The sequence below is a fragment of the Haliotis asinina genome, chromosome 10 (assembly GCF_037392515.1).
Source record: "Haliotis asinina isolate JCU_RB_2024 chromosome 10, JCU_Hal_asi_v2, whole genome shotgun sequence".
NCBI classification, from domain to species: domain Eukaryota; kingdom Metazoa; phylum Mollusca; class Gastropoda; order Lepetellida; family Haliotidae; genus Haliotis; species Haliotis asinina.
The window spans coordinates 35,053,356-35,068,424 of record NC_090289.1 but is presented as its reverse complement, the minus strand read 5'-3'; the positions used below and the strand labels follow the sequence as shown (position 1 = coordinate 35,068,424).

Here is a 15,069-nt window from a genome sequence, read left to right as displayed (position 1 = left end):
GTCACTTCATCTCTGTGGTGTGTGTACAGGTCCGAGATGGCGGTACGTCATCAGCACCATTCCTGTCTCGGTCCTGTGGCTCCCAACTGCCAGCAGTGCAGGCATCCAGCCAGAACCAAATGTGGATCAAATTCAAGACAGATGGCTCAGTGTCCAACACTGGTTTCCAAGCCACCTATGCAGCGGAGGAAGGTTTGTAACTCATCATTCACATGGATGTACAAGATCAAGGCCTGGGAAACATTAAGACACATTGTTAACCAAAGTTAATCAAAATATCAGAGAAGCTGCACACTGAGAAAGAATTTTCATGCATCATAATGTTAAAAACTGCCTTTGAAGGGACAGATTTGGTCTTCACCATCTCTTGCTTAGTCAGGCTCAGGCAGACAGGCTTGCTGACTTGGTTAATATTTGTTATTGTATCTCAGTTGGGTAGATTGATGCTTATGATATCCATCACTGGATTTTCTGGTCCAGAATTGATCCTTTTCAGAGGGCTGAGTTTGAACATTTTTATTTGCCTGTAATGTTTTTATTTCAGAGGCTAGGTATAATGTTCTTTGTATGATGATAAGTGTATCAGAGTTAGCGTTAAGATTTCTGTATGTTCTGTAGGTTGTGGCCGGGTTCTGACAGGCACCACTGGACAGTTCCAGAGCCCAGGCCATCCAAATGTGTACCCACATGGCGCCAACTGCACCTGGATCATCTCCGTGCCAGCAGGACTTGTCATCAGACTTCGCTTTGATGCCTTCAGTCTGGAGTCTCATTCTAGATGTGCCTTTGATAGCGTGACAATTTACGACAACTCTACCATCAACAGCGGCAGCCAGCTTGGAAGGTTGGTTGGCTGCTTGTTTGGTTGGTTAGGTTGGTGGCTGGCAAGTTGTTTGGCTGGTTTGTTGGCTGGTTTACAGGTTGTTTAACAGGTTGCTGTATTGGTTGGTTGGTTGGTTGGTTGGTTGGTTGGTTGGTTGGTTGGATGGATGGTTGGTTGGTTGGTTGGTTGGTTGGTTGGTTGGCTGGCTGGCTGGTTGGTTGGTTGGTTGGATGGGGTTTTGTGTGATCAGTTTACAAACCTTATAAAGCATTTCTGATATCTATCTAAACACTGATTATGAGGTTGACCTTTAAACTTGGCTTAATATTAGTGATCAAATATACCAGGTCATAACTACCAGCATGACATGAAGAGTTCTGGATTGAAATCCTTTCACTTATGCAAATGAGATTTGTTTTCATCCTATGATTAAGCTGTCACCTCTAGGTACTGTGGCTCCACCACTCCGCCTGTGCTGACGTCAACTGATAATGTGATGACAGTGGTGTTTAGATCAGACAGCAGCATTGCTAATGAAGGATTTACTGCCTCATACACCACTCTCAATGCTTCAACAAGTGAGTAAACCAGCTTCACTAACAAGACCATGTGTGTCTCTCAATGCTTCACTTAGTTAGTAGACCAGCTTTACTAACAAGGCCATGTGTGTCTCTCAATGCTCCACTTAGTTAGTAGACCAGCTTCACTGACAAGACCATGTGTGTCTCTTAATGTTTCACTTAGTTAGTAGACCAGCTTCACTAACAAGGCCATGTGTGTCTGTCAATGCTTCACTTAGTTAGTAGACCAGCTTCACTAACAAGACCCTGTGTGTCTCTGAATGCTTCACTTAGTTAGTAGACAGCTTCACTAACAAGACATGTGTGTCGCTCAGTGTTTCACCTAGTGAGTAGACCAGGGCAATGCTAATGAAAACATGTGCCTCTCGAACTGAAAGAGTAGCATTCCCTGTTGTGTTCATCTCTCTCTGTGCTGTCCATCCGAGCAGAGTGTGTTTTAAGTACTATAGAAATCAAGTAAACTGGGTAAGAGGACTCACAACAAGCTATTCCCTTAAAGACTGAGAGTGCAATGTTTCAAATGCAAGTAGGTTATTTTTATATTTCCTACAGAAAAACTTGAAATGTTTTAAGGGAGACAAGACACAGCGGTGTAGTCTCCTTTAACCTAGTGGTTAAAGTGTTCACTCATCTTGCCAAAGACCTGAGTTCGATTCCCCACATGGGTTCAGTGTGTGAAGAAAATTTCAGGTGTCCCCTACCATGATAGAGCTCAAATATTGCAAAAGTGGCGTTAAAGCACTCATTTAAAGGTGACAAAATGAATATAATGAGTTATGGATATTAGAAAAGAGCACTTGTAGACTACATTTGTAAATTTGTTTTTGTTATTACAGTATGTGGAGCAGCACTGACAAGCCTGACAGGTGTTGTGACCAGCCCTAACTACCCTAACAACTACCCTCATCAGCGGGAATGTGTGTGGACGATCACAGTGCCGTCTGGAAACCAGATTCTTCTAAACTTCACCGACTTCAGCATGGAATACCATCCAAACTGCAACTATGACTATGTTGAGATCAGGTACAAAGGCCACACTATATCAGTGTTTGAGGGGGGATATTTTTAACGCTGTACTCTGCAATATTCCAACAATATGTGGTGGTCTGTAAATAATCATGTCTGGACCAGACAATCCAGTGACCAACAGCATTTGCGATTAGAATATGATGGCAAGAGTTAACCAAGTCAGCAAGCCTGACCACCAGATCCCTTTCGTTGCCTCTTATGACAAGCGTGGGTTGCTGATGACCAATTCTAATCCAGATCTACACAGGTCTCAACACATCAATGTATGTTTATATTTTGGTAAACATAGGTCAACTGTTAAATGTTCAGGAGTGGCAATTCCTAGAGTAGAATCACCTGAAATGTCTAGATAGATGTAGAGCAGATATGAGTCTGCAAATGGAAATTCATGGTGTAGAGAAACCTGAGACTGCATAAAAAATATAAATGTTTCTCAGGCAGATATTTTTCAAAAGTGATGAGGGTGGTAGGACTTTTGAAAAATATTTTATGGAAAAATAGTGATGAGGGAGGAACACGTTTTTATTTTTTTCTCTCAGAAATACAGCTTTGGAAGTGTTGCATGTGTTAATGAGTTGTAGATTCAATCACACTCATTCTTACAGACACTCATTCTTAAAAATTCTAAAAATTGTTCATATAAAAGTGATGCACCATGCCAGAGAAACATTTCACCTATTTATTTAGTGTAAGTTGTTGAGTCCTTTAGGCCGGTGGGATAGTCTTGTTGTTAAAGTACTGAAGTCGCTCGTCACGCCAAAGACTCGTGTTCAGTTCCCCACATATGAACATTGTGCGAAACCCATTCAGGTACCCTTGCTGTGATTTTGCTGGAATATTTCTAAAAGTGGCATAAAACAAATTTCACTCACTCACTGTTAGTCCTTCAGAGATCTAGCTAAACAGGGTAGTCCTAGCTTTATTCATGTTAGGGAAATGTTCCAATAATCATGCATTGTCATAACAAGACCATTTTTTTCAGAAATGGAGGGTACAGCACCTCTCCCCTGGCAGGCAAATACTGTGGCTCCACAAGACCACCCAACATTGTGTCTCACAGCAACCAGATGTACATCAAGTTTAAATCTGATGTGTCCTTCTCTGCTCGAGGCTTCAGGATCTCCTATGATGGAACTGCTACAGGTTTGTCACTGCCCACTGCAGACTGAGTCACAGCCATAATCTTAAATATCTGATCTAATCAGACACAGAACAGTTTAACATGGCGATATCTTTGTTGTAATAGTGCTGAGGTGTCACAGATGAGATTTGAATAGGAACATCTTGTTGTAATGGTCTTAGAAGTTTCACAGAATAGATTTGTGCACCCCCTGTTAGTTTTAATGAGAGGCTGTTATTTCTCTGTGTCTGTTGTTTTGAGGATATGTCTGTTGCTGTTTGCAGGTTGTGGTGCTGATCTAACAACTCCTACTGGCAGCTTCATATCTCCAAATTATCCAATGCCATATGGACACAATGCCGAATGCTTCTGGACAGTGACCACCTCTCGAGGAAGCACAATAACCTTGACCTTTACAGACTTTGACGTTGAGTCTCACACCACATGCAATTTTGACTATGTTCTGGTAATTTCATTTTGAAGTTTTGATGAATGAATCTGTGTGTTTTTGTCTGCATCTGCATCCATCTCTATCAAACACCCTCTTACCCTTGTACTACTTCACTCTGGTAGATATTGAACCTTGTTCTTTTCACTGCTAGGCTGACATAATACCAGCAAAATTATATTCTTCACTCACTCACTTTAACCCTCGCTCTCTTATTCTCTCCCCATGTACTCTCTCACCTTCTTAACCTTCCTTACTCTCTCATAGTCTCCCATTCAAACATTCTTATCCTGTCACGCTGTCACCCAACTCGCCCAACTAACTCAGCTTACCCAGTTCAGCCAGCTCACCCATGTCACCCAACTCACACTGCTCACCTAGTTCACCCGGTTCACCTAGCTTACCCAGCTCATACTGCTCACCCTGCTCATCAAAAGCACCCAGCTCACCCAGCTCATACTACTCACCCTGCTCACCAAACACACCCAGCTCAACTGGTTCACCCGACTCACCCAGCTTACCCAGCTCATACTGCTCATCCTGCTCACCATACACACACAGCTCACTCGGTTCACCCTGCTCACCCTGCTATACCACTTACACATCTACTTGTTCATTCGCTCATTAGCAAGTCTCCTTCTCACCGTCTTCTCACTCAGATTATCTTCTCACCTTCTCACAGCCTTTTCACCTTCCTCTTTTATTTAACCGTTTTAACCCATCACTTCTCACCTTCTTGCCATACTCGCCCTCTCTCTCTCTTTTCATTTTACTCACCCTCCCACCAAACTCACCATTCTTACTTTTCACCTACTCACATCTTCACTGTAAGCTTGTGCAAAATACACACCATGTCAGAAAGAACTCATAAAATCTCAACATCATCATCACCATCATCATCACCACCACCACCACTGCTACCATCTCACCCTCCTTCTGTGTTGTAGGTCCGTGATGGGGACTCTGGGGGCAATCAACTAGCCAAGCTCTGCGGCAACACCATCCCCAGTCCAGTTGTATCCACAAACAACACAATATGGATCAAGTACAGAACCGATTTCTCTGTGGCAGGGCGTGGCTTCCAAGCTGTTTATTCCACATGTAAGATATACTACATCTCCTAATCTCACAATTACATTCTCATGTCTCTGATCTTAGGTTCGTTTTTTCTTTCATACATGAATTATTTTTCTTCTGCATTATGCATTAAGGATTTCATGTTAATTTATTATAGAGTTTACACACTATTTTGAGTTTTATCCTACAACATCATGCAAAATTCATTGTAATCAGTAAAATGCTTGTCTCCCTTTTTGAATGACAAAAAGGTAAAAAGGATGCCATCAAGAAGAAATAACAAGACTGGTTTTATGTTCTTGAGAGGCATTTAGAAGTAGGTATTCAAGTAAAAGGCAAATATTATGGATGATAACTGCTTTATTGGATGTCACAATGTTTCTGGGCTTTTCCTTGCTCCTTCTTCAGGTGGTCTGAAACAAACAGGATACAACAATGAGTATATATATAACTAATTATACATGACTATGACTATTTTACCATGTTTAATCACATAAGCCATTCTGTTAGAATATTTCAGAATTTATGTGATTATTAGAAACATTCTATATCTTCACAATGTATCATTTCTTTTTTATATATTCTCAAAAAAATAGAAATATATCTTAATTAAATATGTTTATGTAATTCAGCTTGCAACAACCGCCTGTCATCATTCAGTGGGGTTATTGAGAGTCCAAACTTCCCAAACCCATATCCCCACAGCCGGAACTGTACTTGGATCATCGACACCACTCTGGGCAACACCATCAACGTCTCCTTCACCAACTTTGACATTGAATCTCACTCATCATGCAATTATGACTATCTTCAGGTGGGTGACTTAGGATTACGAGGCACAGTAGACGAAGGCGTCAGTGATAACTGTACAGTGGCACTGCACAGAATTACTGAGATACATATATACAGCAATATGCTTTTCAAATGATATCTGTTGCAATGTCTTGTATGAGAAACTGTGTAATGATAAAAGAACATGTGAAGTCCAGTTCAAATCTGCATTGACTGTGAGTGAGTAAGGACTGTTGTGTGACACATTTTGAATATCTGAGCACTGGAGGTCACTGAGTTGCATCCCATAGGCAAACCAGAGCCTAGATTTTCTAAGCTCTCTTAGTGCTAAGATAGTGGTAAGTGTCATATATTAACATTAACGTGCAACTGTCTTAATGCTAAGAGAGCTTAAAAAATCTATGCCCAGGATCCGACATTTATCAATTATGCATCTTGTCTCCCAAACAAACTGTCTGTTCTAATAATTCAAATAATACAGTATAATTTCATATAAACATTATTAGGGATTTGTGATGTATTAATGGAGACAGGGAGGTGAGATATATTCAGGAGAGGTTATAGGACAATAAGATATGATCGATTGTGGAGCCCATCCCAGAGGTAATATGTTTCCTGTGGTAACGAAATTTCCACTCCAGATCCGTGATGGTGATGCTCCATCTGATGATCCTATTGGAACATATTGTGGGTCAAGTTTGCCGCAGCCATTTGCCTCAACTGGAAGCAGTCTCTGGATCAACTTCTTGTCTGATTCGTCTGTTGCAAGGAATGGTTTCCGGCTTCAGTGGGTGACAGATGGTAGGAAGATATGTTTTTGGCTACTTACTTTTAGATTACGAACCGAAAACGTACGTTACATAACAAAGTACCATCTCCAAATGGGACCAAGAGGAATTTTCAGTTTTGACATAGAATTAACATCATCAGAGAAGATTGTTGGTTATAGGTTGTTAAAGTGCAAATCCATGAAACTTATTACAAAGGATCAATCTCTCAGTGATGGATACATTTATTTAGAAAGGTTTGTGTGCACAGTTAAGAAAGTGGGGGTGCGCACTTCATTTTCACCCATTTCCCCAAGAGTTTCAACGGTTTTCTAAGAAACTTTTAGTGCTTATGTTTTCTTACATGGTGTGCAGTTTCAAATCAAAAGAGCTTACTAACTGCCAAAAATCTGTTGAACTCATTTGCAATTCCACATGTCAGCTGAGTTTGGGGAGGTCTCTCAAGTCATCATCAAATGGGGTAAAAGGTATTCAGTCAGAGTTGTGTCCCTTGGAGATGCGCGCAACCTGTAACTCTTGGTTGTAATCACAGCTTGCTCCTGGCAATTTTCAAGTTTTTCAGCACTATATTTATGCTAGTAGGTTTTGATAGAGTGGTTATTGTCAAAGAACAGCACAACTTTTCATTTTTCTCCTACTATAAACAGACACCTGAACTGTTAAAGCTCTTGAATTTAGCATTTACCTAAGCTGGCTGACTGACTGAACTACCCACGTACTAATCAGCACAAGATGTAGGAAGTGATTGGTAATACAACGAAATGCTGCCGTGAGGGAAATTTGATAATGAAATCCTCCTCCTTAGGTTGTGGTGGTGACTTGACGGGAACATCAGGTACATTCTCCAGCCCCAACTTTCCCAACCCTTACCCCAACCGGCGCCAGTGTGAGTGGAGAATCAGTGTACCCACAGGAAGTGCTGTCCAGCTCACCATCTCTCCATTTGACCTTGAGTCTCACTCACAGTGCCGTTATGATGTCCTAGAGGTGAGAACTTGTTAAGTTGTGTCTTAGAAGGGGAACTTGTATCGAACTCGGGTTACGATGTCTTATAGTGGGAATGTGTATTCCTATGGATGCAGTAATTATGTCCATGCTCTAGATATGTGATATTATAATGATGTACTACAGGTAGAACAATCACAAGAACAATAGAAACCAAGTGACGTACAAAATCCAGTAGAAATACCACAACCATGTTCCAGGTGTTAGACAATCAAAAGAACAATAAGAAGCTAATGACATTCAAAATCCAGTAGAAATACCACAACCATGTTCCAGGTGTAAGAGAATCAAAAGAACAATAGGAAGCTAATGACATTCAACACCCAGTAGAAATACCACAACTATGATCCAGGTGTTAAACAGTCAAAAGAACAATAGGAAGCTAATGACATTCAACACCCAGTAGAAATACCACAACCATGTTCCAGGTGTTAGACAATCAAAAGAACAATAGGAAGCTAATGACATTCAACACCCAGTAGAAATACCACAACCATGTTCCAGGTGTTAGACAATCAAAAGAACAATAGGAAGCTAATGACATTCAACACCCAGTAGAAATTTCAGTGACCATGATCCTGGTGAAAGACATTCAAAAGAATAATACAAACCTAATAGCTTAGAACATCCGATAGAATTACCACAACATATATGTTCCAGGTGTTAGACAATGAAAGGAACAATAGGAACCAAATAACATACAACATCCAGTAGAAATACCACAACCATATATGTTCCAGGTGTTAGACAATGAAAGGAACAATAGGAACCAAATAACATACAACATCCAGTAGAAATACCACAACCATATATGTTCCAGGTGTTAGACAATGAAAGGAACAATAGGAACCAAATAACATACAACATCCAGTAGAAATACCACAACCATATATGTTCCAGGTGTTAGACAATGAAAGGAACAATAGGAACCAAATAACTTACAACATCCAGTAGAAATACCACAACCATATATGTTCCAGGTATTAGACAATCAAAGGAACAATAGGAACCAAATAACATACAACATCCAGTAGAAATACCACAACCATATATGTTCCAGGTGTTAGACAATCAAAGGAACAATAGGAACCAAATAACATACAACATCCAGTAGAAATACCACAACCATATATGTTCCAGGTGTTAGACAATGAAAGGAACAATATGAACCAAATGACATACAACATCCAGTAGAAATACCACAACCATATATGTTCCAGGTGTTAGACAATCAAAGGAACAATAGGAACCAAATAACATACAACATCCAGTAGAAATACCACAACCATATATGTTCCAGGTGTTAGACAATCAAAGGAACAATAGGAACCAAATAACATACAACATCCAGTAGAAATACCACAACCATATATGTTCCAGGTGTTAGACAATCTAAGGAACAATAGGAACCAAATAACATACAACATCCAGTAGAAATACCACAACCATATATGTTCCAGGTGTTAGACAATCTAAGGAACAATAGGAACCAAATAACATACAACATCCAGTAGAAATACCACAACCATATATGTTCCAGGTGTTAGACAATCTAAGGAACAATAGGAACCAAATAACATACAACATCCAGTAGAAATACCACAACCATGTTCCAGGTGTATGGCGGCCCTGATGACTCTGCCGCAAGACTGACACAACTGTGCCACACCCAAACAACAGCACAGGTCATCACAACCACCGGCAATACCATGTTTGTCCGATTCAAGAGTGACTCCAGCATCGCCGGCACAGGATTTAATGCTACCTTCACTGCGATTGCAGGAGGTAATGTACAGGAAATGAGCTGAACACAATGGTTATACAGAATACAAAGGAACCATTACATTTACTGTCGCATAAGCATAGTTCATTTTATATGTATTTAAAATAAATAAGCAGCAAGTGGTCTGGAACAAAAAGGCAATCAGTTTGTCATAAGTGTTTTAGGATACTGCATTTCTTTAAGTTGACACTTAAAATATGGACTGTAATTTATCAAATAGAAGAGCTAAATAATTTTTCGGGTGGTAACAAAACAGATTTTTTTTTCAGAATATGTCAGATGAATGTTATTCTTTAATAATCTTTGGAGATATTAATTTTTCCACCTTTTCAGTACCCTGTGATTGTGTAAAGGAATTCCTTAACCACACCATCATGAGTGATAACTAAGGGTTTATAGGGTTAACAAAGACAAAAGCATTTCATAATGTCTGGTAAATGATTTGTCCATTTATCATTGTTAGTTCATGATTTATCCCTACCAGGGTTTGAGACTCAATGTCAAATCAAAAAATGAGAAAACACTCACAATCAACGTTCATTTTGTCCTAGGTTGCGGAGGATTTTTCAGTGCCCGCACTGGCACAATATATTCCAAAAACTATCCCAGTCCTTATCCACACAACACAGACTGTCAGTGGCTGATACAGCTGGAGGAGAACCGCCCAGTGGAGCTGACATTTGTAGACTTCGATGTCGAGGGCTCCACAAATTGCCGTTTTGACTATGTTACCGTAAGTTTTTAATAATTATTTGAATGTGACTGATTTGAATGATAAAAGTAAAAGCATGCATTTTTTCCTGAATGTCATAAAATTATAGTTAGCAGTACAAAAATATTTTTGGTGTCAAATGAACAATAATCAGTTTAATACTAAATCTCACACGCGTTTAGTAAAAATAATTTCAAAGTAGCAAGTTTCATATTCTGTTCATTAATCTCCCACATATATTGAGAGCAACTGACTACAGTGTGATGACTCTCAGCTTTACATGAGTCAAGCAAGGTCTTTTACAAATCTGACAGACATAGTAACGACGCCATAAATGTAAACCATTATGATGTCATAGGTGAGGCAGTGTAATACAACTGTAATATTGCTGTAAAAATATTACACTGCAGTATCTAATAAAATATACTATTCAAACCAGTTTTTATCCCCATTTACTCAAGTTTTTTCAAGAATAAATAATATCATTAACTCGTTTAATAAAAGTGATGTAAGACTTAAGATTGTTTAGTATCCTTTGTGTATATTATTGTTATACGACTGACTTTTATCGCAGGTTTCTGAGGATTCTTGAATATAAGTCAGGTGATATATCAAGGTGGTGGTATATGATTTGTTTTCATTTATTCATTTATTGATAAATGTAGGTTAATGATGGTGACAGTGATAACTCGACGGAACTACTACGACACTGTGGTAATGCCCTCCCTAACCCAGTCACCTACAGATCCTCCAACAACCAGATGTATGTACGAATGAGAACAGACTTCTCTGTAGCTGGCAGGGGGTTCAAGGCAAACTATGTAACAGGTATGCTGGCACAATCATGGTTTTCATGACGACGGAGATAACCTCAACATTGTTCACTTGAAGAGGCAACTAATAGGATTTTGAAGTCAGGCTCACTGACATGTCATTGCTTCAGAGTTGCATAGATGTATGCTCATGCTGTTGATCACTGGATTTTCTGGTCCAGACTTGATTATTTACAGACTGCCGCCATATATGTTGAATATTGCTGAGTTCAATATTAAACATTAAACAAACAAATCATATCTTCTAACCCCTATTTGAACCACCAACTGGATTCTCATCCTCTCTGATTTTGTGATTTTCAACACCTTCTGGCTGCATTTCTTCTCCAAACCCCATTTTACAACAACATCTATGTCCACACCCTCACTATATCACAGTTAAGACACAGTAATTGTTTGCATCCTTTTTTAATCCTTTTCATAACAACATGACAGGAATGTCACTTGTCTGTGTCCACAGCATGCGGCGGGGTGAGGAACGCCCAGACGGATGGAGTCCTCACAAGCACCAACTACCCCAACACCTACGAGAGAAACAGCAACTGCACTTGGCTGATCCAGGCAGACCAAAACAGTAGGTGCCCTTGTCATGATCTGAGTGAACATTTATCATATCACTGTCAATAAAGTGATATACAGTGCTATATTCTCATCTGTCTCACACATGTATCTAAATCAAATGACCTTCTGTTCCTAGGTGATCGTGTGACCTTGACCTTCACTCACATGGACATTGAAAGTCGAGGCAGTTGTTCTCGTGACTATGTGAAGGTGTTGGATGGAAACGATGCAAACTCCCCCGAGTTAGGAACATACTGTGGCAACACAGTTCCAAGCCCAATACGATCACAAGGGTCGGCCATGTTTGTCATTTTTGTCTCAGATGCTTCCATCCAAGGCACAGGATTCAGAGCCACCTACACTAAATCATCCTCCAGTTAGTAATTATTGAACTACATTGCATGAAAGGATTAAAGGCACAATGTCACACCACACTTCTCTAGAAATAAATAATGCATTTCTCTCAATAATACTAACTATCACCCTTAGGGAAGCAACCATATCATGCATTCCAACAAAAAAATTACGGAGCTAGATTACAACATCAAATTTAATAGTTCAGTTGAATTAATGCAACATTGCAATATATCCAGGTTCACACCTGTACCAGCTGAACATTATTTCAAGTGTTATAGAGTTATGTCCCTTCAAATTCTCTTTACAAATATCCTAGTTTGGCACAGACCGACAACAAAGCATGCAATGTTTTTCAATGTACAGAGCTATTGTTTAGATTCTGTGGCAAGAACATCAGTGATATGACAAGAACATCAATAGGAAACTATAGTGAGTGCATATGCCCCAGTATATATAACATGAGCCAAAATGTTGTTGAAAATGTGTGACAGTGTGCCTTTAAATATTTCAGAAATATTTTTCATGCAAAGGAACTGTGATGAAACTTGATGGAAACAATTTTACCAAAGCATTATTTAGAAAATAAATCTCAATAAATTTCTAACATAAACACCTTATGTAACTAATGTTACTTCTCTGTGAAGTACAGATTCTATCATGATCTGAGATGGTATTACTTGGATGTTCATTAAACTGATACTGAGCGATGTAACTTGAGTATTCTTCACAATGGCTTTAAACCCTACTCACTCACTATTAACTGATACTAACTAGATCATGACTTTGGCTTTGACCTTGATCTTGTCACCTTGACCTTACAGGTTGTGGTGGAACCTACACTGCACAGAGCGGTTCCTTCACCAGTCCTGGCTATCCTAACAGTTACCCTGGCAACACGGAGTGTGTATGGACCGTTCAAGGTGCACCTGGCAACAGCCTCATGGTTTCATTCAGGTAAGTAAAGACAGATGTCTCAGCACTGAGAATAATTGATAGATCGGTTTCAAAGATATCATGATGATGGCGAAGGTTTCTGATGTTAATACTTGATATGACATGATGATGAAACATTTACTGGATTTCTAAGACTGTACTTTCCTTCACACCTGTGGCTGAGAAACTCAGGTGAGATAACTACAGTAACATGAGTCCCAGGTCAATGATTGGCTAACTCATGGTGATGACCTAAAGTTAAAATATGGAGAACTACTTCTTTGATTTTAATTCATTCATTAGTTAGTCATGCTTTTCTAATTTTATTGTTTGTTTGTTCTTTACTGCCCCTCTCATCAATATTCCAGCTATATGGCTGTGGTTTATAAGTACTTGAGTCTGTACCAGACAATTCAGCAATCAACATCATGAGCAATGATATACACATTTTGTATATGATGACGTGTGTCTGACCACCTAATCCCATTAGTTGCCCAATTTATAACAAACTTAGGTTCCTGAAGACCAATTCTAACCTGGATCTTCATGTGTTCTTCTTCGTTGAACTCGCTTACTTCTGAGTTTAAGGTTTATGGTAATAGAGTGTTAGTAAAGGTTTGCAGGTCTTATGTGTAATGTGTCGTTACCACATGATCACATTGCCATGTTAAGTTGTACGGCATTAAAGACAGACCATCACCATATGATTAAGTCATCCTTTATGCTACAACCCATTTTTCATCATCATGCTTGCTTTGATAATCCACTTGTCCAATGCCACATCATGATATTGTCGTATAATGTTTACAGCATTAAGGACAAAGCTAGTTACGTCACAATGCTGCATCCTATGACAAAACTTCCCTTCATGATCACCTTCCTATTGATAATCCTCTGATAGGATGTAAACTTGAGGTGGAACCTTACACTATGAGCAGTAAGCAGGATGACATGGGGTAACGTTTATGTGCACCTGTGACATGAGAGTCACACAGTGTAGAGAACTGTATATTTTGGGAATCAAACCCGAGACTTTGGTGTGATGTGTGAATGCTTTAACCATGGGACTACCTCACCACTCCCTTAGAGCCTGGAATAACGTAGTGATCATGTGGACTGTGGGATGAAATAATGCATGTAATTGCTCTGAAACAAACAACCAAACACTTATCGTAGATGTGTTGTTGGTACAATGAATAATATTGTACATCCTCCGGGATGCAGTAAAACAAATTTCTGTGTCCGTGCTCTACATTTGTGCATACTGGATGCACATTTTTGCATCCTTCAAAACTCTGCACAAAAATATGTTGACCTGAAGCTAAATTATTTCTTCTTATTACTTGAAAAAAAAATCGCACGATAGATAAATGGTGACTCACAGGCACTTGTGTAGCAATTGGAATTTATCACCCCAAACTGTGTTCCACGGGAGACATCTGTTGTGTCAGATCAGATGATATCTCCAAGGAGATTTTGTACAATGCCCTGACAATACTATGACATCATGAAGTTGATGGTGTCACAATGCTATGACATCGCTGCACTGCAAATCTAATGGAAGTAATATTCAGAGATGTAAATTTTTCATTGAGAACTAATGAAGAATGATTTGGGATGATAAATAGAATCTTACCTTTGAGTGTACTGATACCAGTTATAACAACACTCATTGATAAAGATAAAAATATCCTTGGCAAGCCTTGGGTATTTGTTACTTTATCAACTCATGTTGATATATTTGATTTCAGTAAACACTTGCGTGAGATTCTGTATGTAACACTGCATGAATAGCAATAGTAACAATGTCTCGTAGACTATTCGTCATCTACACTAATAGCTAAAAACCGCCTGCTTTCAAAACCATTAATGTTTTATGTTGCAGTCAATTTTCTTTAACTCAATCTGCAAACTGTTACTCTGACTACCTGGAGATGAGGTCTGGAGGTCCCAGCGGAACTCTGATTGGCCGATTTTGTGGAAGCAGTCTACCCTCTAACATGACAGCTACAAATGGAATTTGGATGAAGTTCAGGTCTGATGCCTATGGAACATCAACTGGCTTTTTGGCCCAATATAGCACTGGTGAGAGCCTATAATATATTGTACAGTCAGTAGTTTCTATATATAGACATCAATGCTCAACAGGCTTGTGACCCAGTATGACACTGGGGAGATTTTACACAGCTCTGTTCTGAGATTTTACGCAGCTTTTATGTGAGATCCT

At 39.3% G+C, this 15,069-nt stretch overlaps 1 protein-coding gene across 1 annotated transcript in view; it reads left to right on the top strand.

Annotated features, from left to right (window-relative positions):
• Positions 1 to 15,069, top strand: part of LOC137298017 (cubilin-like) — a 67,105-nt gene that overhangs the window by 25,071 nt on the left and 26,965 nt on the right. The window contains exons 23-39 of the mRNA XM_067830047.1: positions 30 to 192; positions 619 to 844; positions 1,271 to 1,401; positions 2,241 to 2,427; positions 3,416 to 3,576; positions 3,838 to 4,019; positions 4,949 to 5,102; positions 5,711 to 5,892; positions 6,512 to 6,671; positions 7,464 to 7,645; positions 9,280 to 9,448; positions 9,998 to 10,179; positions 10,824 to 10,986; positions 11,452 to 11,565; positions 11,689 to 11,928; positions 12,731 to 12,863; positions 14,728 to 14,927. Coding sequence (XP_067686148.1) covers positions 30 to 192; positions 619 to 844; positions 1,271 to 1,401; positions 2,241 to 2,427; positions 3,416 to 3,576; positions 3,838 to 4,019; positions 4,949 to 5,102; positions 5,711 to 5,892; positions 6,512 to 6,671; positions 7,464 to 7,645; positions 9,280 to 9,448; positions 9,998 to 10,179; positions 10,824 to 10,986; positions 11,452 to 11,565; positions 11,689 to 11,928; positions 12,731 to 12,863; positions 14,728 to 14,927 — 2,929 coding nt within the window. The remainder of the gene's footprint in view (positions 1 to 29; positions 193 to 618; positions 845 to 1,270; positions 1,402 to 2,240; positions 2,428 to 3,415; positions 3,577 to 3,837; positions 4,020 to 4,948; positions 5,103 to 5,710; positions 5,893 to 6,511; positions 6,672 to 7,463; positions 7,646 to 9,279; positions 9,449 to 9,997; positions 10,180 to 10,823; positions 10,987 to 11,451; positions 11,566 to 11,688; positions 11,929 to 12,730; positions 12,864 to 14,727; positions 14,928 to 15,069) is intronic.